General features: G+C 37.4%; 1 protein-coding gene across 2 annotated transcripts in view; it reads right to left on the reverse strand.

Moving 5' to 3' along the window:
* The window catches only part of PTPN4 (protein tyrosine phosphatase non-receptor type 4), a 116922-nt gene that overhangs the window by 60492 nt on the left and 31729 nt on the right, over positions 1 to 24701 (reverse strand). For both annotated transcript variants that reach the window (XM_065070611.1, XM_065070612.1), the window contains 4 exons: positions 12912 to 13066; positions 6375 to 6482; positions 2466 to 2508; positions 2290 to 2368 (listed from right to left, as the gene is read on the reverse strand). In XM_065070611.1, coding sequence (XP_064926683.1) covers positions 2290 to 2368; positions 2466 to 2508; positions 6375 to 6482; positions 12912 to 13049 — 368 coding nt within the window. In that variant the 5' untranslated portion in view covers positions 13050 to 13066. The remainder of the gene's footprint in view (positions 1 to 2289; positions 2369 to 2465; positions 2509 to 6374; positions 6483 to 12911; positions 13067 to 24701) is intronic.

The raw sequence follows: 24701 nt of genomic DNA on the forward strand, positions 1-24701 counted from the left end.
AGCCTAGTTTAAGGTTTAAGTTAAAATTGAGGCATTAGCCAGGCTTCAAAGACTTCAAAATACTTTTCATATGCTACCTTACAATGCATATTGAAACAAACAAAAAAAGACAGATAAAGCACAATTTCTTTACCTGTTAAAAAAGCGCAATAATTGACAAGCTCTATTCATGCTTAGTTTGAGCATCTCCTTCATAAAACATCCAGAAAAAAATAATCTGTTTTTCCTATTTTTTCTGTTAACATTTCTGGCTTCAAAAATGTAGGACAAAAAGATTCTGTATGTGCAGCTGCACTTTTTTTTTTGTGTAATGCTTTTTTAGAAATATTCCATCGTAGTTAAGGGATTTCACGATTAGGGAACACCAAGCAGAGTTCATTTTCTGTCCGCTGTTTTCAGCTAACAGTGAAGTTAATTGCTTGTTAGCTAATGACCCCAGCTTGAACACAGAAGCCTCACAAACTATTGAGCAGAATGGGAAATCAATGGAAGCTTTAGCAATGGAGATCCAAAAGAGCCTGAACAACAAATTCAGTTAGAACAACGAAGGTGGCATTGCATTACAATATTTTCATCTTCCTGATATATATATATATATATATATATATACACACACACATACACATATATAGAAAAGGGTAAGACAGAACTATTGCTAACTGGAGTCAGCATTAATAAACATGTTTTTTTGCCATGAGCAGAACTAATGAAGTTTCATTGCCAAGACAAGTTCCTAAAGCTAAACTCTCCAACATAAGGTGAGCTCCTGTTGACCCTCCCAGACCTGGGGCATTCAGAACCTGCCACCCGCACACATATTTGCACAGGTCTAGTAAGACACAAGCTTGCACTGAACTGTTCCCAGACGTCCATTAATATGGCGACTCATTCCTCCGTTTTCATGATATTTGTAAGAACTGGGCATCTTTGAAAAGGTTCAGCTGGAGACAGAATTGTCAGAAGTTTGCATTTTGTTTCCTTCCGTTTTTAAGGGGGAAATACTGGTGACATGAAAGGAGCCCAGATTTGTGACATGGCATCCAAACTTCACTTCAAAAAAAAAAAACCCTCGCAGATAATAACCCTCTCTTTATAATAATTCCAAATACAAAACAGTTTTCTCAGGGGCAATTAGGCATATTAGCAAGAAAGGCAGAGCTGACCTAGATACAGCAATCATACATAATTTCTCATGTAAAAGGATGCTGTATTTATAGCTTTGTATTTACAGCGTAACATTTAAAGTAAACAGTTGTCTCTTTACTGTTTACTTCATGTTGATCAACATTTACTGTTTTTTCCATCTCTTTAGAAATATTACATCTTTTCCTTTAATCTAAATAACATATTTTTCATTATTCTGATATAGTAAGTTGCCAAATTTTCCTAGAGTAAATATTTCAATACAACAAAGCCTGATTCAGGATCTCTGGGACTCATTTTAACAAAATTCTGTCTGCATAAATATGTGTAAGATTTTGTCCAAAACATGATGAATCAAAATAAATTATAAACAAATGTGGACTCAAATTTTCACAGTTTTGGTAATTACATTTCTAAAGCTATCCTTAGTAATTTAGATATTGTTTTTGAATGGGGCTGACCTGTTTTCAGAATGGCTGACATCCAAAAATTCCAATCTGTCAAATCCTGCCACTTAGGTGGAGGACCAGCACTAATTAAGAATACTGAAAATTTGAGGCATTTCTTCAGGGAATAATTGCAACTCACAAGCCTCCTATCTTGATTCATACTGAGCATTTTCTTCAACGGACTTCAACAAATTGCTAACGAAATAAGCTTACATGCTTCAAGCTAGGACTAAAACCACACAAAGAGGTAAGTTTTATTAGTGCAAGCAGAAAACTGAGGAAAAAATATCAAGAAATAAAATGCAGAAAGCTTGGTATTTTTTTAATCACAAGAGAGAACACAAGGAAGGATAAAATTAAATTTGTACTCATTGGTGAATAGTGAGATTAAATTTTTCCTCTCTTCTCTATTTTCCATTTCTATTTCTACTTGGTAGTATTTTCATCATGTAGTTACTTCACTTTGCATATAAGTTCATAAATTTATTCACAGAGGCTTTTTGTTATATTGATTTGGTGCAACTGCATTGCTCACATCTGTAATTATTAGGCAAAAATTAGAAGCTTGCACATAAGACGCAAAAACGATTTAAAAGAAAATCTCCATGTTGCACCTTAAAAAGAAATTACTGATCATTTTCCCCTTAAACATAGGCCTTCTAGAAAACTGTTTCATGAATAAATTAACTAGACCTACCTTGTATATTCTTCCTGGAGCTTGTTTGGGTCACTTACAAAAAACTTAACTCTGAAATTCAAACTGTGAGGAGATCCTCCTACGGTCAAGAAAAGTTATTTCTAATTAATCAGGGTACCCTGGGAAATCAGCATAACAATGATATATGAATTGACCAAATACATACATGTACTCACTTTTTAATTGTTTCCTGATGGGTTTGTTTGGATCCAACCACCTCTGGAAAGAGACAAATCATAACACAAATTTTAGAGAAACAAAAAAGTACCAATTATAGCCTTATACTGCAAAAAACCGTTACTTTTCATTTCCTTTTTACCAGAATGTCCTACTGGCATACAAAGCCTTGTTACTGACAGAGAGCCGCATGATCAGCAACAGTTGCTCTTGTTCTTCTTTCCATGAGATTACCTGTTGTCCAGGTATCTGTCTCTTACAGTGCCTGCTCGATTACGACCTGGTTCCTCGATTGTCACATGAGTCTGAGAAAGGTTAGAACTTGATTATGGTGTGTTTCACAATTTTCAGCTACTCTCTAATCTGATTATCTAAGGTGGACTAACTGTGGCAGTAAAGAGGTATAAGCAGGCTAATTTACCCAACTCAGAAGTTAATCTGCTCAAACTAGTTCCAGCAGTTTTGACTCTGCATTTTGCAGGTCTGACACATCCAGGGAGTGATTCCACTGGCTCAGACTCTCTTCATGTTATCAGCTTGAGTGTCATCTCTTGTAAGTCGCTAATTGGCATCTTGGAAACCAGAGGCTCAGCACTCAGCCTCCTGGATGAAGGACCAGAGAGCAACTTTACCAAACAGTGCCCAATCTTGATTGTCTCTACAGCAGAACGCTGCTGTCAGGAAGTACAGACAAATCTTTATAAAAATCAACGCTGCAAATTTCAGAGAGAAGTATGGTTGTCTGCAAAGCCCTACAAGTTGCTTAAACTACTCCTCAGCATAAATCCAGAAGACTCTGCACATACGAACATAGTTCAGTTAACTCTTAAATCTACCTTTGTTATAATTAGTGGTCAATTTCTCAGTCTGCCTTGCGATGCAAGCCCAAAAGCCTCAGGAAACAGCTACATGGCCTCAGTTCTTACAAAGTGATAAGAGACCTAACTATGTAGGGTATGTAACTACCACACATTTATCACAAGGCTTTTTATAATATTTTTTCACGTGAGGGAGGCAAAAGCAAACACACAGAGGTACCTGAGCTGTCTGACACACACTATGGATCTGAAGTTAGCTCCGAGTCATTTCATTCACTGGGAATGATAAACAGTTACGACCAAATCCAACGCTGTATCTCTCTATTAGAAAACTTCAGAGGAACTAAAGATACAGTTTGATGCAGCTTAGAGAGAGGGCGATTACTTCAAAATGACCTCAGACCATCAATTATATTTAGGACTAAATGTAATGTCTTAAGAAAGGACTCTCCAGGCAGGGATACAGATTAATTTTATATAAGAATCTTTCAAAACACAGTCAAAGATACTACAGTATCTTTAAGCTAGAGTATATGTATCCAATGTATCTGCTAAAAGCACAGATCTGACTGATAATCCTTAGATTTTGTTTCTGTGTGAAATACTGTTTGAGATTACAGTTAATCCAGAAAAGATGGAATTGAAATGTCTAGCAGAAATCTTGTATTTACATTTTCTTCTGGCTGTAAAGACCAATTTGACATGTACCAGCATAGCTCAAACCACAGAGAAGTAACTGTTTTTTGAACCATATTTAACAGGCGACATCACTGGATCCAAATGCAAAAGGTGTTTTTTCTCTCTGGTAAACTGCAGAGGGTTAAACCACTTACTATCATAAAGAAGGTGAAGTTGACAGGATTTAGGCAAAAGTGCTGGAACTCCATGAATTGAGGTGCAGCTAGCAAGGTGTGTTAGCCCATTCACATCCCAGTAAGTCTGAGACGCAGTTAAGTTTGGGGATCCATGAAGTTTGTACCCCAGTTCCTTGGAGAGTCATGCCTGTGCTCTTTCCTCCCCCAGTGCCCAGGACCCCAAGTCAATATACCCCTCCAGCTGTGCACAGCACCAGGGCTTTCCTGAACTGCCTTCTACTGGGACATTAGTACTATAAAAAACAAAAAAAAAAACCCAACCAAACAAACAAAGCCTGTGCAGTTAATGAAATCCACATTCACACACAATGATAGAGGTTTCCACATTCAATCAGCAGATTGGCTTTCACCCATCATCTTTATCTCCTGCAGTATTGACTATATCTTAAGTAATATTCTGCTGTGTTATTTCACAAGTAAGTAGAATATTTGTCAATCCAATCTTGTTTCTTTGTCCAAATGAAGCAAGTGTAAAAGTAAACTGATAGAAAAAAATGAAATTAGTCACACACATAATTTTTTCAAGCTTACATGACTAATATTGGTAACATTTCTATTTAGCTCTGACACATTGTTTTCATGGCAACTAGAGATGTGCTGAAAAGCCAAAATATTTAGAAGTCAAAGAATACTAAACCTTTAAATCATGTGCTTATATCAAATAGCTGTGAAGTCATTCTTCTTTCAGACTAACTCTTAACCAGATCCTTCTATTACAGTGTTGTGTTCAGCTGCTTCTAGATAGATAAACTAAAAAAAAAGAGCTTAGAGGCCTAAGCTTTGGAAAGCCAGACAAGTGATAATGAGAAACACCACAGATTTCTGAATGTTGAGTAAAATATTGAGTGATACTCAATTAAATACTTCTTAAACAAAGCTGGAAAATAACTCAGCCCTTTCTACAGCATGGCTATGTCTTTTCAGTCCGGAAACAAAGTTTAGAATAAAAAGATTAAATGAGGCCAGCTTGCCAATGTCTTAACAGAACTACCCACGAGTTACAAAAGAAAGCTTTGTTAAATATCTACAACTGTGCTATACAGCTTACTCATATTAATAATCTTAACATTACCAGAATTTAGAAAAAGACTATAATTAAGAATAACTTGCTTTAGAGAAGAAAGAAATGTGGAAGTAGTTCACTATTCAGGTAGAAGAAAAGTTACAGCTGTACTGTGACTTCTTTCCTCTTCTTCTTCTTCTAAAGTTGACATTAAAAGTAAGTAAAAAGAAAATCCCAACCTTTTAGTAAGATGAAAAAGTATTCCTTCTTTTTAGAATAGTTACTCTTGATGGTAAAACAACAGTAGACCAAATCTGCACTTACCAAAGAAAGTTGCATTATCTTCCGAAATTCACCTTAGTTACTGAATGATTAACACTTTACAGTGTCACTTATCTCTACAGATCATATTCTGCACATTTTGTGAACAAAAATTACTTTTGACACACAAGCTCAGAGATAAATTTAGACACCATCACTCTGACACGCATATAATGGGAATTAGATAAAGAATTGTATTATAAAGAATAATATTTAGTTAAATTGCACTTTAAAACAAGTATTGAGCATTTGATACCTACAAAAGAAAGTATTCAAGAAGTATTCTTCAAGTAATCATGATCCCAGCAGTACAGCTGTAGCTATTACAGCCACAGAACATTATAGGTGGATCTACTGGTGAATTATAAAGTGATTTACAAAGTTTCAGTCCAATGGAATTTCCTTTCAATTAAAGGAACAAACACTCATTTTCAAAGTACTCCCTTCCCTTTTCTACCAAGGTGATGAGCTGACAGCCCTTGTCAGCTAGTGAAGCACTACTAAAAGACCTACCAGGTATCTGGATCAGAAACAAAAACATCATACAGGACAATCTAGAAGCTCTCATTTCTCTCATTTTTATGTAAGTCCTAGTGAACTAAAAAAAAAAAGTTACTATTTTTGATCCTAACTGACAATGACCATGAAGTCTAGTACATAGATACAATAAAACAAGCAATATTCTTTTAAGATTTTGTTTCATAAGCACAGATCTCAACATTTTACTCAACTTGTTAAATACTAACATTTAGTTCTATTGTAACTACAAGGTGATACAAACCCACTCAAACGACACAGCTGCAGAAGAAGGCACAATATTGCAACGGCTTCTATTTACTTCTCTTTACAATGACATAGAGTACAGTGATGAATATAAAACAGTCAACTTACAGGGTTATCAGTAGATTCATCAGCCAACTGTAAACCGAAGTAATCTCTCTCTGTCAAATCGAGATGCTTGAAGACTACATCCAACAGAACTTGTCCCTGATCATGTTTCTGCAGAAAACAAATACATACACTGTTTAATGAACAAATAATAACTGGACACACATAGTTCAGGCAGGCAGAGCACATACACATTTAGATGTGCTTCGGCCTGAAATTTAAATATCAAACATTTTAAATATCAAAAATTGTATCCTATTTTTAAACAAGCTTCATCTCTCTTCTTGAAACATATGTAAGGAATTATTATTTTTCCTCCCTGCCATCTTCTAAGAGTAAGAATTTCTCACTTGTCAGTTAGCTACAGGATTATACCTGAAAGCCATTCACTAGCCAAATTTGATATTTAAAAGAAGTACCGAAAAAGAAAGGCTAGGATGTGACAAGGAAATCTGTAGCCTTGTTTGGGTCACTGAATTTAAAAGAACAGGTCTGTACAAGTTATTCTTACTTATTTTATCTGAAAATCTATTTTGAGAATCTAAATGAACCAGCATATTGAAAATGTTTCCTAAGTTAGATAACATACATAGCTGAAGCAGCCAAATATCTGGGAAGTGCTATTTAAAAGTCTTCTCTCAAAGATATTTCACTCCAAACGAACTAATTCAAATGAACAGAATAACAGTAATATTGCTTTTCAGAGACAAGCAAACAAACTTGATTTCTACTACAGGGACAAACCCCACACAGAAAATGCTATAAAAAGAAACTGTAGTTGTTGGTACCTCGTAATTTTTTGCCTAACCTGAAAATAGTGCCAACACAGCAACTGAAACGCTGAGTGTACCATTATGACAGGACTTATTAGACATTTGGTGAAACCTGAAGGGAGTTTCCCAAAGAAGTGTCTGAGATTCCTGAAGTAGAAAGATGAGGAAAAATTCTGCAAGAACAAATGTCGACCGAAAAATTTAAAAAAATAAAAAAGGTCCCAAGTAATATTGATGCTACAGTGGATTTGATACATCTCACCTTGTTTAGTATAGGCAGTAAGATATTTCTGAAGCTTGAAAACAAAAAACTGCTGTTCTGCTCCCAAAGTTTACTTTTTCAGCTGTTAAAACAGAAGTATGTAACTAAAAGGCCAAAAGGAGGTTTCAACAATTTCATTAATGTCCACGTACAAGAAAAATCTACAAATCGCATTCAGACATCTCTTGGCATCTAAGTGTATCCCATCAAAACTCTCTTTTTTTTTATTCAGCTGAAATTACATTTAAGTAAACTGTCAAAAACATTTATTGGGAGCTAAAAACTCCAAGAAGCTTGAACATTTATTTCATAATAAAACTATCCCAGAAAATAGTTATCAACAAATCATGCTTGAAGTGATGCCAGCAGGGCAATCATAACCATAGCTCTGCATATTTAATTTGAAATTACATAAGGCGTATATTTCAGATCCCATATAAATTTGGCTAAGTTAAAGTGATCTAAGAATTGCTATATTTACTTTGAAAGACTATTAAAAAAAATAGAAAACTTCCTGCTGTTTCATGAACAGGCAGTAGAAGCACCAGTTAAGAAGTTCACTACTGAAAAATTTACTTTCCAATAACTAGAAAAAGCAAAGAAAAAAACCAACAGGTGTTAGCATAAGAAATACACTACAGTATTAATGTATAAGGCAATTTTTATGTACAGTCCAAAAATAGTCACTTTCATTTTTAATCAGGAGTTTCTGATGCATTTTGAAATAAACCAGTAATCGGTACAATTTTTTCAGCAAATAAAACTAACTTTAAAATTATATAGCAAGACTAATTGCTTCTTGGCACTTTTCCCCACGCAAATTTAAAATGGAATTCAAACTAAGAACTTTTAAAAGTAACTATCAGAAAATTGGAGACATTTGGAAGCCAAGTTGATGCTTGCATTTACCACGGCTGACATGTTACTTCTTTGAATAACACTCAGGTATCAATTCTGTAGCTTTTTTCCAGTTTAAACCTGAGAATTTATACTATTTCTTAAATATATGAACAGACACCTCCTAACGAAAAAGCTTAGAACTTGCTGATCTGTTTGAATTTAGCGATACAAAATGTCATTTCACGACCACAGGGAAGTTATTTCTCCTGCAAGAGAGCAGCAAATGTGGTAAGAGAAGACTAGTTTCAACATGAAGCATTTGTTTTGATCACAGTGTTTTACTCTCAATGCAAAATAAAGATAAGCATCTAGTAAAACCAGACCTCCAGTTAACCCAGCTCTGATATTTATATAATGATGTTGCAGCTTGCCAGAGCAGGTGAAGGTCACAATCCTGCTTGTTGTGAAAGGTCCAAAATATTTATAACACTACCATAACCATTGCATAGCTATTCTAAACTATAAAAAGTATAACAAGTTCCTACTTTAGCCCTTTTTTTTAAATAAAAAAGCAAAACCAACAAATACGGATTAGCTTAAAAAGAAACGCGCTTTATTCCTACAGACAAAGTTAAACATCAATATTTCCTCTTAAAACAGGGAAATAATGTAAAAATATATGAAAAATGGGAACTATCTAACATAAAACTGCAGTAGTTAGGTACAAAACATATCAATTTTTTTTTTCAATTGGAATATTAGAATATTATGGGTACTTCTTACAGTCATTGCCTGAGGCGAAATGTTTAACAAATTTTGGCCTTTCAGCACAAACTTGTCATCAGCACTGGACATCAATATATTAACTGCACTTTATGAAGTATCTATCATCTAGTGGCTGGCATCCAGTACCACCAGATAGATACAAATTAATTTCTAATCACAAAATGATTGTTAGCTGTTTACAGACACACGTTTGAAAATTTAGGAAAAGATCCTCACTTCCATAGGTTTAATGCCTGCTTACCAACTACCACTACAATCTTCCCAATTTATGTTACTGACATTCTGGTTTTGTTGCTGGCCTACAGAACCGGCCAGAGGTACAGCAAACACCGGTAGATACGGTGCTGCTGTGCCACCCCAAACGGGTCTGGATTTCTGATGAGGGAGGGAGGGATGGGATGAGAAGCCCAGGGGGTTCCTGAAGGGTCGAGCAGCTCTGCTGCCCACAGGTGTGGGGAGGCCGCGCTGCTCCTCTGCTCACGGCAACACTGGAACCCCCGCTGCAGCTCATCGCAGTACACGGGTGGGAACTGCAGCAAGTGCATCCCCAGTGTGCACCACTGCCTCCTCTCATTCTACAGCTTATGTCAATTTCGCAAGAATTAGCCTGTTTTAAAAAAAAACTTTCCAAGGCTATTATTTTTTTGGTCAAAGAAAAAAGGGAAGCAACTAAGTAATGCTGAAGATTGAATTATTGAAAAATTTCGCTTCTAAAATTACAGAAGGGGTGGTGTGGGGTTTCTTAGGTTTGAGGGGGATTATTTTATATATTTTTTATTTTACTTCCATTAGAATGTAAATTCATTAAGGCAGAGGATAATTCTGAGATAATAAAGGCTCCAAACTGAAACAGTTGTCCATGACCACTGGCCCAGCAGCCTTGCTCACAGAACATCTACCTTGAATTAGTTTTTCCTGAAGTTTAGTGCCAACTCGATATCTATGTACTGGCTTTCAGGGAACACAATTAAGTCAGCCTGCACAGAAAAAACACAATTTGAGGTATTTAGACAGTTAATTAAAGCCAACTAAATCAATTTGATCTTGAAGAAGCAAGTTTACAGTAACACAAATCATCCTGATCATGTTATTATCTCAAGTCCGCCTCAGTTCTTCCACACTTCTTGTGGAGGCTATTTTTCAGAGTCTAAGCAGAAATCCTTCATCTGGTAAGCAGCATGTTCTATAAAAAGGATTTCTACTCTTCAAACATACACATAGGTTACTTCCAACTGATTCTTCTGCCTGCAACAAAAATAACCTTTGTCTGGCTACAATCCACAGGGATTATTTGATTTGATTTGTTACGCTCTATACAAGGTAAGGTTCAGCACAAAGAACGACTATTTTGCAGATCAATGGAAAAGGCTGGTTGAAATGTGAACTTAGAACATGTCACATAAATTATCAAGAGACATTGTCTGTGATCAGTATTTTGCTGTTGGAGAAGAAACAGCATTTGAACACATTTTTATTAATACAGCACTGCATACTCCAGATGATTAAGCTTTACAATCATTAGCATGCAGAATACCTATAGCAATCACCAGGAGGCAAAAGCCTTGCTATAATTTTTGGTTTTTTAACATATCTTTGTTCTTCCTATTTTGTAAACAATTTTATAAATATTTATTGCCAAGTGTTGTGTCAACCACAATGAAGTAAAACACAGCTATAAAGCCTGAAAATCTGTATACTATGTAGGTTAGTGTACATTTGCTATGATTGAATACCTTATTGTGCACTATTTTTAAAAAAACAGATTGAAGCTGAGACCTGAGATCAATATGTTGAGCACCAAAGAACTTTTTATTCCAGAAACTCATCTTTAACAGAGAAAAACTGCAGGCTGATCTATGTAAGCATTAAAGTGTGATCCATGCAACTAAAATATTTAGTACATTAGGGAGGCAGGGAGAACATATTACATAAGTTTTTCTTAAGAGAGACAGAGTAGACATTTGAGGATTTATAACTGGTGATTCTACTCTAGACAAGCACTAAGATTCTCTAACAACATACAGCTCTTGAACACCCACATCAAAAATAAGCATAATCCCCCATACCTATTGTACAACAATTACTCAGAATTATTTTAGCCAAGTCTTATAAACAAACAGAAAACTGCAAGACAGGTGGAAAATGGAAAATTCATGCATTTGACAGCAAAGAACACAACATTTACAATTTCTTGGTACTTCTAATGTTTTGTCTCCAACAACATTTTGCACATACTGCTTTTTGGCACGCAGCATAGACGGGAAACTGTTAACAAGGATTAGAAGAGGTACAGAAGAGCAATGGAATATTGTAAAGGGAAAAGGGATATAGGAAAAGTTAACCCAGAAAGAAGATAAGGTTTGATGTCTTTAGTCATCTCTCCCCCAGCTCCTTCATCCAAAATACCCACCCTTAAACACTCAGAAATCCCAAAAAGTTAAATAGCTCCTGAATGAACTATAAAAATGCCTTAAGGGAACATCCTAAAACCTTCTATCTTGATTGAACAATCTAACACAAATAACCACCAAGTTTACCTCTAAATCTTAAACCAATCATCACTGGATCCTTGGAAGTCTTTGCTAGATAATAGATTTCACTGCTCTGACAGGTTGCTGCAGGCTGCATGGGCTCTAAGCACCTGATCACAGAACAGAGGAACGCACTCATTCTCATGTATCTTCCCTAAAACCTCTGAATGTATCAATGTCACTAAACACTGGATATCAGAATTCCATATAATTACTGAGCATTAAAACTTTGTCAAATAGTCCAAATTAAACTTGTTCACAGATTTGAGAATTGCTTCAGCTTCTCTCTTATTTCCCAGCTGAAGTCCCACAGCCTTTTTATTCGATCCTGAGCTGCTCCTTTACTCCATTTGCTAAGTTCTGTTTTCTCTTCAAAAACTCTAATCATGATACCACCTCTAACTTTTACCATCACATTATTCAACCTTTCTCCACCTAAGTTATCCAATCTATAGCTTATAAAGTAAAAGCTGAGTTCTGTCCCACGATACTCCAAAACTTCTTTCCTATTGAGTTCTGGTTCTTCGCACTCAAAGATTTCTTTAAATGCTTTAATGCTTTCTTGTGAGGTCCCTGACCATTGTTTGTGGGTTTTTTCCCTCAAGAAGTAGAAAGAAACGGTTGCATTTGTGTGAACACATGCACAAAACCATGAACATTTTCATTTTAAGTCCTTATCAAGCACTACAGGTTAGAAAATCTGATGAATAACCAATTTTAAATTCCAGGCTCATATGTAAAAGCTATTCAATTTTTCCAGTAACAGTCCTTAGCATTCAGCAAGCAGCTTCCTATTTTCTTTTATGCCATCCTCATTAGTGCATTAGAAGGTGCTAAGTTTAACCAAGAGAAATCATGGAACAAGATTATAATCTGAGAAAAGCAAAAAAATACTTCAAGATGATACCTGTAACCAAATATAACCATATAGATGACTGAACATAGTTAGCTGCACAGTCATGAGAAGAGTTACCATTATACCTTACTCATGCTTAAAACGCAAAAATCAAAACGGAGTAAAACAAAAGCTTGCTTCTCTTTCAACTCAGTGGCAAAACTGTGCTCCATTTCCACAATACAACTTTCGTCCATGAAAAGAATTACTGGAAATAAACTATGCTTTGTGTATTCAAGTTTGAAATGAAGATGTGTTAGTACTATAGAGGATGCCAGAATGACTAAGTTCACAGTGACTTATTCTGTACATGCACAGACATGCCTGCCTGAACATAACTTCCCTTTCTATTCTGTACTTAACACTACATTGAAAGCCAAAGTCCAGCCGTACAAGTCCAGCAAAGGAAAACAAGCGCGGTGATAATTGATTTGCAATAAGTAAATTACTCACATTAACTCTGAAAGCTTGTACAGTGTTATCCAGGAGAAGAACGTTGCAGACCACCTCCGTATGCTGCCTGTCTCGTGCCAGCTCAGATGCTCGTACATTGTAGGTTCTGCCAGCAGGCAATCGGAAACGTGCGGTCATTACTGTCCACACAGGGTCTGCAAGCAAAACAAAAAATAAAATTTAAAAATATTTAAAAATGCAAATGTCAGAATGTCATACTTCAAAGACAGGTCAACACACAGCAAATCCATTGCTAAAAAACTTCATTACAGACAAAAGAAAAATGAGTACTAAATTCATAGTATCCAATAACAAAACCTTATTCCAAAACAGTCAGTCCTTTACTTTCTGCTCATGGTCCACGCCTTCCCTATTTTTCTTTCTTTTCTTCTTCCCTTTTTTGTTTTTGAAAGAAGATTGAGAACTGCATCTTCACTTCAAAAAGCACTGTAATTGCTGGGCATCACGGCTACTACACTCCCAATATTAGAGGCAATTAAGTAATTCATTTCAGAGCAAAACAAGAAAAAAAATGCTTACTCCAAAAAGCTTTCTAGAGAAAAAGCATAGAGAAAACAGCAAGCACACAAAGATTTTGATGCATTATTCTGCAAAGCCTGTGCATTCACTGTATAATCATTAGATGCGAGAATACACAGTGATAACAAAAACATAAGCATTGGTTTGGTTTTTTTTAATTACAACACGGACGGATAAAGGTTTGTCAAACTACTCAATCTTCTGTCTAGGTCAATTTGATTGGATTTATGTATTTAGTTTTGAAGCACAAGCAAATCCTATTCTTCAAATACAGAAGAGTGGCCAACACAAGTATAAACCCTGTGCTAAGTGCTCATAAATAAAACGCAATTAAAAAGCAACTTTCACTATTTGAAACTAAGATTCTAATGATTATCATGCAACCCCAGTCCAGCAAAGTACTTCTGTGCACACATGCTATTAGCCCTATCCAGCGACACCAGCTACTTTCTTAAGTATTTCACAGGATCAAGGCCTGTGATTCACTTAATTACACGCTCAGCAAGCTATTTCTACATCCTTTGACAAGGGCGTAAGCAAACAAAGTTTCATAACTTAAGTACAGAATAAACTGGGATAGAAAATTAAAATACTTTAGAAAGTAGTAAAAGAAAACAGGTATTCTCAAAACTGAATATATGATGATTGATGTTCCTTATTCTGTGACATATTATGAAGACTTCAAAAACATTTACACATTTGCTTCCTATTTGGGGGCAGCTGTGTATAGCGATTAAAAAAAAAAATAAAAAGGCTAGTTTAGCAGAGAACAGCAAACATCCGAGCAGTAACGAGAGAACTTGCCTGGATCATAACAGATACTTGTGCTCCAATATATACGAACGAAACAGGGGTAACAAGCAGATCAATCCCCTCCTAAACAGCTGACAGCTTAGATACTGAGGCCCTCCTGGGAAAGCTGGAGACCAAAATTCAAGCCGCTCGTACCAGGATGGGCCCGGACTTTGCAGTTTAACTTTCTTCCCACCGCCTGCAACCAACCTCCCGAGTAACTGCCCTACAAATCCCTGAGGTGTTTTGCTTTTCTGGAGCACATCTTCAGCTCTTTCAGCATGACCACACATCTCAGACATAAAACAATATCTTTTATGATAATCCATCATTGCAAAATGTTACACTTTTGACTCAACCAGCATTTTCAGATTAAAAAGTATTTGTTTCCTTACAAGGCAGGTTTTTTTATTTGGTTGATTTGTTTTTTTTGGCTACTCAGACACTCTGGCTTCAGAACTGCAATGCTGTATTCATGAAGAATTACAGCAAGTTTATTTTTGTTTTGCTAAACCAACACGACAAACTGAGAAAGGATAAAGATCCCAGATAAATCCACAAGCTGTAAGCTAAACTCACTACGTTCTCTTAATGATAAAATAATGAAAAATTGAGTCACAAACATTGAAACTCCAAAGTAAAGCCTAACAAGAAACTACATGTCTGACAACTCCTCATGAAGATGCTTCTGCTACGTCCTCTACAAGTCTCAAAAATAACAAGCAGAAGAAAACACTTAGCACAGAAGAACAGGTAACTGAACCCTCCACACCAGTGATCTGCACCAACATAACATTTCACAAACAATATTTCATGTCATGTAGACACAATCTAAAAGCCAATCACCTTACTAGCCATAATGGTGTAAAGATCAGCATCTTTATCAGTGCAGCTCCATAACCAATAACTACAGTCAAGTCTTTCTGACTGTGAGCTGAATCAAATAAGGTTTCAAAAAAGCATGTAATTTGATTAAAAACAGTTTATCCATAGCACAGAAACAACCCTTTAACAGGCATGTTTTACAAGGATTTGCACAAGTGACAAATCAACCACGACACAGTGAGGGTTATCTCAGAGTCCCTTCCCATGGATACAAACACCAATGCACAAAGCAGGACAGTTTAGCTTCCAAGTAAGTATTGCAGTCTGCACAAAACCATGTGGTAGTGAGCTAGGAGGGTCTAACTCAACAACCTGCCAAAAAAAAATAAAAAATCTTGTTAAAGGCCAAAAACCTTCACGCTTTAATGGAACAAAAAGCAAATCTCACTTTTGCCTCCTGTTCTCTCCCCTATTCTCTTATTTGCTGATCAAGACCAACCATATTTCTTCCTTTCTCATCACTGCCTCAAACTAGACAGAAAGCTTCTGGGTTTCAAACAGAGTAACAAATTCATAAGAGTGAACAAGGACAAAATCTGCCCTCAGTCATCCTCAAAATCTTTTCATACCAAGCAACCATTCACCATGCCCCTGGACAGACCCAGCAAGGTTCTTGCTGTAACACAGATGATCTTCACTCCAACCAAAAACATTGAATAGTCACAGACAGTGATTCAGGCCTTTCTCATTGTACATAAATGAAAAGGTTGAATTCAAGAAAGAAGGCACTGTATTTTGGGTTCACTAAGAAAACGGGACAGGTGAGACCAACAGTTCACCCAGCTCACAGACCGAAAGGGCAATGCCTTCTTGCTCTGTTTAAGGAAAGAGGAAATTAATAGGAGACGCACAAAGATATTTCTCGCATACTGTTCCACAGTTTGGAGCAACTTTCTGGTGCGGAGCTCATATTGACACCATGATAGACATCAGTCATTCATGAATATTTTCTTCATGGGCTTAGGAAACCATGTTTTGAACTTTCGGGTTAGGCAATAAAGCATTATATTCTATGTCCCAGAACACATGACCATCTTGTTGTATTAGACAAGTTTCATCCATGAAACTAAGAGGTTTTTTCAACTACAGAATACAGTTTTACAACTAAGTGTAATAACTGAAATCCTGAAATACTTCTATCAAATGGAAACATAACAGCTATGAAAGTAATAAAGAGGAAGGTGAGAAAAGACAGACTATTTTCTGCAAATCACATTCAAAGTTATTCTTTCCTCTTATGTCAACAAAGAAACTATGGGAAGTATGTAGGGATTATGTTAAAACACCTTCACCATCACACGCTCTCTCAAAAATACTCTTCCTCCTAAGGTCTGCCAGGGCTATTACCAGTAACTGCTTTGTAGCCAGTCACGTGTACACAACCCATATTTACACCTCTATCAGCATACGGACATAAAAAAGACGCAGTTGTTAAGCACAGACAGACTCCGCAACTACTGGTTTTACTGTGACGCACTTGTTTTACAATATAACTGGCCCCAAACTGCACCCATGTTATCATTATTACTCCTTTCTTCCAGAAATACATCCACCCAGAACACAGACGATATTCTTTCTCCTTACCAAGTATTGCCATCCTTACTACACGTTTTGAATACTAGCTAAATAGTGAGATGGCTATCTATTGCTTATGAGCTTATGTCACGGAGGCAGCCCCAGGTTAGTTTAAGGGACAACAGGGTCCAAAACAACTTTTATTAAACCAGTGAGAAACAGGGTTTTAGCACTCCAAAAGTGACTTAAATACAGGTTCAGATATCGGTTGAGGAAAATTATTAAGGGGCAGTAACTAATACAACAGGAGGTCCACAGCGTGCATGCACGTGGCTTCACCCAAAACAATGCCGGAGCCGTCCCTGAATCCCGGACAAGCACACACTTGCCTGAACACAGTGTGGGATTATTTTAAAGAGATACACGTACTCATAGTGAGTACGGAAAGTGTACACTCACGACTGTGCAAGGAAATAATTTATACACATGCTTGTATTGAGCATGGAAAATACACGTGCAAATGTGCACAGAAAGTATACGTACTCGCAATCCTGCAAGAGTTAATTTACTTACACACGTGGCAGCAAGGCAAGCGGAGTCTCAGTCCTGGGGAGCGGGGGGCCGTGCCTCCTGGCGGCAGTGGCAGAGCTCGTGCTCCGAGAGACCCGCGACAATGGGCTGAGTCTCGACGAGAGTCCTGTTTTTTTTATTGGCTGATCAGATCTGACTGTAGGCATTCCAGAAGCTTCTCTGCACCCCCACCTGTGGGGTACCCCTGAAGCCTCCAAACATCCCCCACACTGGCCACAGGCACCCAGCAGCTCACTGGCGCCTTGGCAGTCCCTTCTCCTAATGGCCCTGTCCAGGGTGCTCTGGGGCCAAAAGACGCTGTTAGCCTCAAGTAGCAGAGAGAGAGGGAGATGTGCCTACTCCTTCCATACTGAAGGAGGGAGGGGGAGAGAAGGGGGTTTGCATCCTGCCATGGCTTATAAATCTTAACTATCTGATTTCCCACCAAATATTGACATACACAATGACAAAACTCATGAAAATTCAGCTACACTTATTGCAAACTTCTGAAACAAAAATGTGTTAAAGTTAGTATGGAACAAACGAAAGTCTGACTTCAAGCTCGAAAGTAAGATCTGTAGATCCAAAATAAATAGGAGTAAAGACAAAACGTGAGATTCAACCCAAAAAATTTTGAGAACAACTGGTTTAAACAGCAAAGTAACTTAAGCAAGATACTTCTGTGTGTACATATGTGTGTCACGGACAGCACCACGGCCATTTCCACTAAAAAAAAAATCTTTCTATACATGCAAGGGCATTATTTAAATTGGATTTAAATCAGAGTAATCTTTGCATATGAAGAAGGTTTCTGCTTATAATTTTTCAGTGTCTTCTGCTAAGCATGTGATATTTAGACACTTGAATTAATAATCCAAAGCATGTGCTGCTACAGCAACTAGAAAAGGACAGAACTTGTGCAATGAAACTCCACTTACCTCTCAGGTCTGTGGAGGGAGTAAGTTGTACTTTTCCTGCCTGAGCTCAGGTTTCAAGCGATGAAGCAATTCTGAGGAGTGTTCCCTATCAACAGGCAGAACATTCCTGCGATACTGGCTTGGTTAGGGCACTAAGAAGCATGCAGAAGCTTCAGAAGTGAATTTTCGGCATCCTCTGTTCTTTTATGTAAAAGTATACAGTAAAACGATAATTTTCTTCTGCTCACAATAAACTAACCAATTTTAAGCAGCTTAACAAATAGGCAGTTCATTAGGAAGGTAATCCACTGAAATTTAATTTATCCAAGAGTGCAACTGATTTGCTGACTCTAAATAAAGAGTTCTTTTAAAGCAAGTCTGCATCGTGTACTGTACACAAAGACAACCGCAACTACAGTGTGCACATGTGCATGAAAGGACATGAGAAATTTCATTGTTCATGCCTAATCTAAAGCAGTGAAGAAGCCAATGCACTGTCAGGTTTCCATTTGTTTAGAAGCTGCTGTTTTAGCAACCTGTAGGGCATGTGTTTCCACTGCATCCCACCTGCTGATTTGGGTCCAACATAACACATGAATTTGCTACAAGAAGTGCAAAAGCAGGCCAGACTCACAGAAAACCCACATTCTTATAACATGGTATAGTGTGAATACATTAAATAGATTGCAGGCCCCATGGTTACTAAAATGATCCAGACAATCCAATCAGGAGGAAAGAAAACAACTATTAAAAGTACAAAGAAAATTTTGGAGGTTTACCAGGAGTAATACAACCTACTGCATTTCAAACAAACACTGAGTTATACCTAGAATCCATCTTCATATACTTTTACTGAAAACATGTTGGTAAAACTATATTACATATTTTAATCAAAACCAGTTTAAAAATACTTAACATTAGTTGATTGTGCACTATTTTTAGGGATGCACATATTAGCCCAACAAAAAAAAGTTCAAATTATTTATCTTTCAAAAATCTGTTTTGAAAGCTTTCAGTAATTCTGATGTAGCACAAAGCCTCAGGACATTCCTTATAAATAAAAATCAAAGTAGAAATGCATTTTCATTTACGTTAATCGACTCATGCACTACAATCCTGAACTCATTCCAACAATTCATACTTCATTCATTTCTTCCTGCTGACCAAACAATGGAAAGTATCCATAATTCTTGAAAGTTGATATGTAAACTTTGGTTGATTCACTTTGTTGTCACCAGATTCAAAGGTTCTATCTAGACTTCTAGCCAAGCAACAGCACCATTACTGATTCTGGGCTCCATCAAAGTGTTCTCTTTATTTATTATCTGTAATATAAAAATTAACCACATTCATTTTGTTTAATGAAAATCATATACTACTATAAAGCTATCATATGGCCAATTACTAAACTCTTTATAAAACTCTGAACAGGAATAATGCATTTTTCCTGTTGACAAACTGGGACAGTTACAGTGACCGCACAATGTAACTCCAGGAATGATTCTTTCAGTGCTCCTGCATTCCCAAAGAGTTGTCAAAAGAGAGCAGAGGGAACACAGAGGCACTGAAGTTTGGAAGGGCTCAGCACCATCCCTTCACCGGTCAGTAACCAGGCTGTGTTCTGTTAGTCCAGGTATCTGCACAGGTCTGGCAGCTCTGGGACTCCAAGCTCACCTCCCCTCCGTTCCCACACATCTTTCAACAGCCTCCACACTTCATATGCAAAACTGGTACATGAACCTTATCTAATCTCCAGCTGCTTTTATGCATTCCCTCAAGACTTCTATTATCTGCGGGCACTCTGAGCTGCTTGATTAAATCCCTCACAGACGCAAGAAGTATAGAACAGCAAAAGAAATTCCTATCTGCAAGTACTTCACTCTCGAGAGCAATGAAGAGCAACATATTCATGTGCCCCCAAAAATGTCTATAATCTCACCTGCATTTCAATGAACAAGCTACTCTTACATCCTCCTTTTTCACATCCTCGATCCTCAACCACATAAAGAGCCAAATCTAACACAAGAAGCATTAATTCTTAAAGTATATCTGACAGTTTCTGAAAGCTTTGGGCCTGAAGTTCAACGGCTGAGAGAAAAGAAGTTGAATTTAGGCTTTCTCCTCCACCATCAGTTTCCCCTATACATGAGCCAATAACAGAGAGTTAATATTCTATCCACTTAATCAGGTAAGTTTCTATGATTGTTAATTCATCTGCTTTTATAAACATGAAGATTTCATGGGGTTGGCTGGAGATTTCAATACAGGCTTGACACCTAAATAAATAATTATTCTCAGTTTAAAAATTACTTGAGGACTTATTTTTAAATTAAGACCTCCTTGGATAATGCTTTTTATCTGCTTCTGTAGATAGGGGTTTCAATCTTTAACAAGTGCTGCATGACATCAAGCAAGATTTTCACCATTATAATCACATCATTACTAACAGACGAAAAGGTTAAAGGCAAAACACCTTGCTCTGTCACTCCCAGAATTTAATTATTTCCAACATAAAAATACTAATTAATCAGTGTTCAGTCACTCATTACAGGATAGCAGCCAACCTGTTACAAAAAGCTGGAGGATGTATACCAGGACACAGCAAATTAGTTTGGTAGTACTGTAGCAATCTACTATTTCATGTGAAAAACAAACTATTTCGACAATTTGACAATACCATCCCTTGCTTCTCTCATTCCCCAAGAAAGAGAGCATAGCTAACAGAAAAGCCTATTAAAAGTGACACTTCAATCTAATGAAGTGTCAATACTCATTATGCTTGAACTGTGCGCACAATGCTCCAAAGAAAAGCCTCTTAAGTTCAGCTGCTTCCTTCCTCTGCTCTGGGGCTGAGGTAGGACAGTGCAGCAAGTCTGCTACCTACTTTGCTTCACTCCTGAACGTAACATTTCAAGAACCACAAAAACAGCAAGATAAAATCCATTAGTCTGAGATGACACCATTTATTTTCACAGTTTAGAAGGAATACTAATTTTGAAAGTAGTTCTTAGAACCATGTCATCAACACGGACAATTATTTTGAACCTATAACGTTTATGTCCTCCCTTTCCATGCCCTGTCATTTTTTACATGAAGTAACTCTTCCATCTTCACTATCCAGGACTGCAGATAACGTACAACGCAAGAAGATATTACATTTTTTTGAGAGAAAGAAAAAAAGACAATGGACTTACAGATTCCAAACAGCTCAATATGATCCATTTTAAATCCATTTTTAAGTTTCAAATTTATTCGTAGTGAACACCTGTCCACACCACATTACAACTAGTAGCCCAACAAATGCACTGGATTTCCACAGCACATCCCTTCACAGTAAATGAGATCTCTTTTTTTCAGTTTTTTACCAGTTTTCTAGATGGAGAACTGAGCTTCAGAGAGACTGAAGAAATACACCCAATGCACTAAAGTCTGTGACTAAGGAAGACCTAGAATTAAAATGGTCCATTTTTTTTTTTTTTCACTCTGTCCTACTTCAGCAGGTTCAACCCATTTCCCTTTTCACTGTAACAGGTCAGAGTGCAAATGAATTAAAGACAACAGAAAGCCTCCTTCCAACCACCTCCCGCCAGCTCAAGGCTGAGCACTCACTGACCTGATGAAAGTAGGACTTCAGAAGAGACAGGACTTTTGCATCACTTCCAAATGATGCAAGAAAAATGTGCAGAGACCATATGCCTTAAGGAAAGAGCTTCATATTGAGTACCTACAGTTATTCACAACAAGAACAAACCCATCTGTCCATGGGAGACACCCTGAAGCCACAATCAGACTTGAAACATCATATGAACTTGTGCAGTCATATTGTTTCTGACACTGAGACCTTTTATTTGCAGGTGATACTGGGGGTAAGGGAAGTCTGATGAAATGGGCACACACACATTTGAACAAGACGTGTGAAGTTAACGTGAGATTTCAGAGATTATTTTGAGCAGAAGTCTAGAAAGTTTCTGTATGATAGCAATATACCCATATGCACCTCAATGAACCAGAAAAACACACCTATCCCTCTATTAAGCAATAAACTATCATTGATCTTCAAGAGTCACCTGGATCACAATGCAACCACATTCCAGTAAAGCTATACTACGGTGTTAAGAAACAGAGAGCAGGCAGGTGGCTTGTATCAGGAATAGTGTGGCCAGCAGGACTAAAGAAGTGATTGTGCCACTGGTGAGGCCGCACCTTGAATCCTGTGTTCAGTTTTGGGCCCCTCATCATAATAAGACCATTGAGGTACTAGAGAGAGTGCAGAGGAGGTGACAAAGTTGGTGATGGGTCTGGAGCACAAGTCTGATGAGGAGCAGCTGAGGGAACTGGGGAACCTGGAGGAAAGGAGGCTCAGAGGAGACCTTATCACTGTCTACAACTACCTGAGAGGAGGTTGTAGCATGGAGGGTATTGGTCTCTTCTCCCAAGTAGCAAGTGATAGGACAAGGGGAAATGGCCTCAAGTTGTGCCAGGGAAGGTTTAGATTGGATGTTAGGAAAAAATTCTTCACGAAAGGGGTTGTCAGGCATTGGAACAGGCTGCCCAGGGAAATGGTGGAGTCATCATCCCTGGAGGGGTTTAAAAGGCACATAGACAAGGTTCTTAGGGGCATGGTTTAGTGCCAGAATTAGGTTAGGTTATGGCTGGACTCGATCCTGAGGGTCTCTTCCAACTGAAATGATTCTATGAAGCTAGAAATCTCTTTAAGTAAAGCTATCGGTATAGGTTAAGGCCTGTAATATGAAAACAGAAGTTGATGGCAACCACCAGCTCCAGCAGTGGCCAGCTTGTGAGGCGGTGGGGGCAGAGAGAAGAAAGAGCCCCTGTGGTCCCTGCACCGCTATACAGCCCTTCAGTCAGTGCGATGGACACCAAAGAGGTGCAGGCACCAAGTTTGCAGCAGCCCACAAAAGCAATTTAGAATAGAAAATGGCAAAGCTACCACAGGAAAAAATTAAATCTATTAAAAAAAAAATAAAAAAAAATGCAGACCAAAACCTGTGGAAGGGCAGACAGCTGAAGCAGTCAGAAAAGGATAAAGCCGCCAGGAAAAAAAAACTAGGAATAGGAATAATGTTTAAATATCACAAAATGGTAAATATGATTATCCTTCTATATTTAATATTATAAATTAAACAAATACTCAAATGCATTGATAAGACAAAATTACCTTGTTTCCTAGTACACAGCTGTCAGCTCATGATATTTGGAGGTGTTTATAATGTGTAAGGATTACCAGGAATAAATAGCAAACTTTTCCAAGTGAGTTCCACCCTGAATATTTTAAACTTCATTATATCTATAACCTGCCCTTGTTTGAAAATAGCCTCACAAATGGCAATCCATGACCCTCACACAGATGAATACTACATCTAACTGTTCCCATTCCTGGAGCTGGATCCCTTATTCTTGGTTTCATTACTCAATGCTATAATAAGATGTAATAAATTGAGACTATAATGAAACATTACTAAAATATCTTCTTGATACAACTTCCCAAAATAAATTTGCAGTATTTTTTAAAATGTATTCTTAAAGCAGGTTAAATAGATTTTTCATTAAAAGGAAATTCTGGATCCCATACAACTCTAAGTTTAGGAAGCCTAAATATTTACTCACCAGGAAAAAAAAAAAAAGGGTTCAAATCAGTGCAAGTTCAGACAAACTAAAACCAGAAGCACCAGGTGATAACAAGGTAGTACTTAGTATCTTACTCAAGAAGTTGGGGGAAACACAATCAAAAAAACCACACAAAACAATTCTTCCTACCATTTTTCTAAAAAGTATCAAGGGGTAACTAAATTTGATTCCTCTTTGCTATAAGACCCTTAAAAAGGAGATTACAGCCCTCTACAGGGCTAGTAGGAATCAAAAGCTCTTTAGTATCTACACCGAGCCTGGTAATCTTCAAGCCTTTAGTAACAACTTACAACTGCCTATAGCTAGAATAACCTAATACAGTTCTTTCAGGACACTAAGTATTAACAGCTCTAAACTTAAGCAACAGCCAAACTACACATGCTGAATCAAGGCAATGTAGCAAGTGAGAATTATGTTTTAATTTCCAGCTCTTCCACCTAGAAAAATGAAGGGTTTTTAACACAAGTTAAGAAGTCAAAAAGTGAAAGAAATTACATGTAAATAACAACTGCTGACCTCTGTCAGTTGTATTAAACTAAGCAGATAAAACAGGGGTAAAACACCAAATGCTGCAGAGTTACATGTTCTAACTTGGTGTGACTGTAAATGAAGAAAAGTCCCACATCCTGTGAACCGTCCAAGCCTCAGCCACAATTACCCGAAGATAACATCAACAGAAAACATCCTAATGGAGAAAAGCTGTGGATGAGCTGCTAGCCACTTGAGCACCCACCGATCAACCCTGCTGCACAGACAGTTGAACTGGCAGCTCTAATTCCAGCCACGGCACCTGTGTCGTGAAGCCTTTGAAGCTGGAGGCAGTATGAATTGAAAACAAACTGGCAAAGTTCACAAAAAGCTTTTATTCTACTCATAGCCAACTTCAGGTTGAATTTTGGCTGGCACTGGAACTAAAGTATTA

Source organism: Columba livia, chromosome 7 (assembly GCF_036013475.1).
Source record: "Columba livia isolate bColLiv1 breed racing homer chromosome 7, bColLiv1.pat.W.v2, whole genome shotgun sequence".
Lineage (NCBI taxonomy): Eukaryota > Metazoa > Chordata > Aves > Columbiformes > Columbidae > Columba > Columba livia.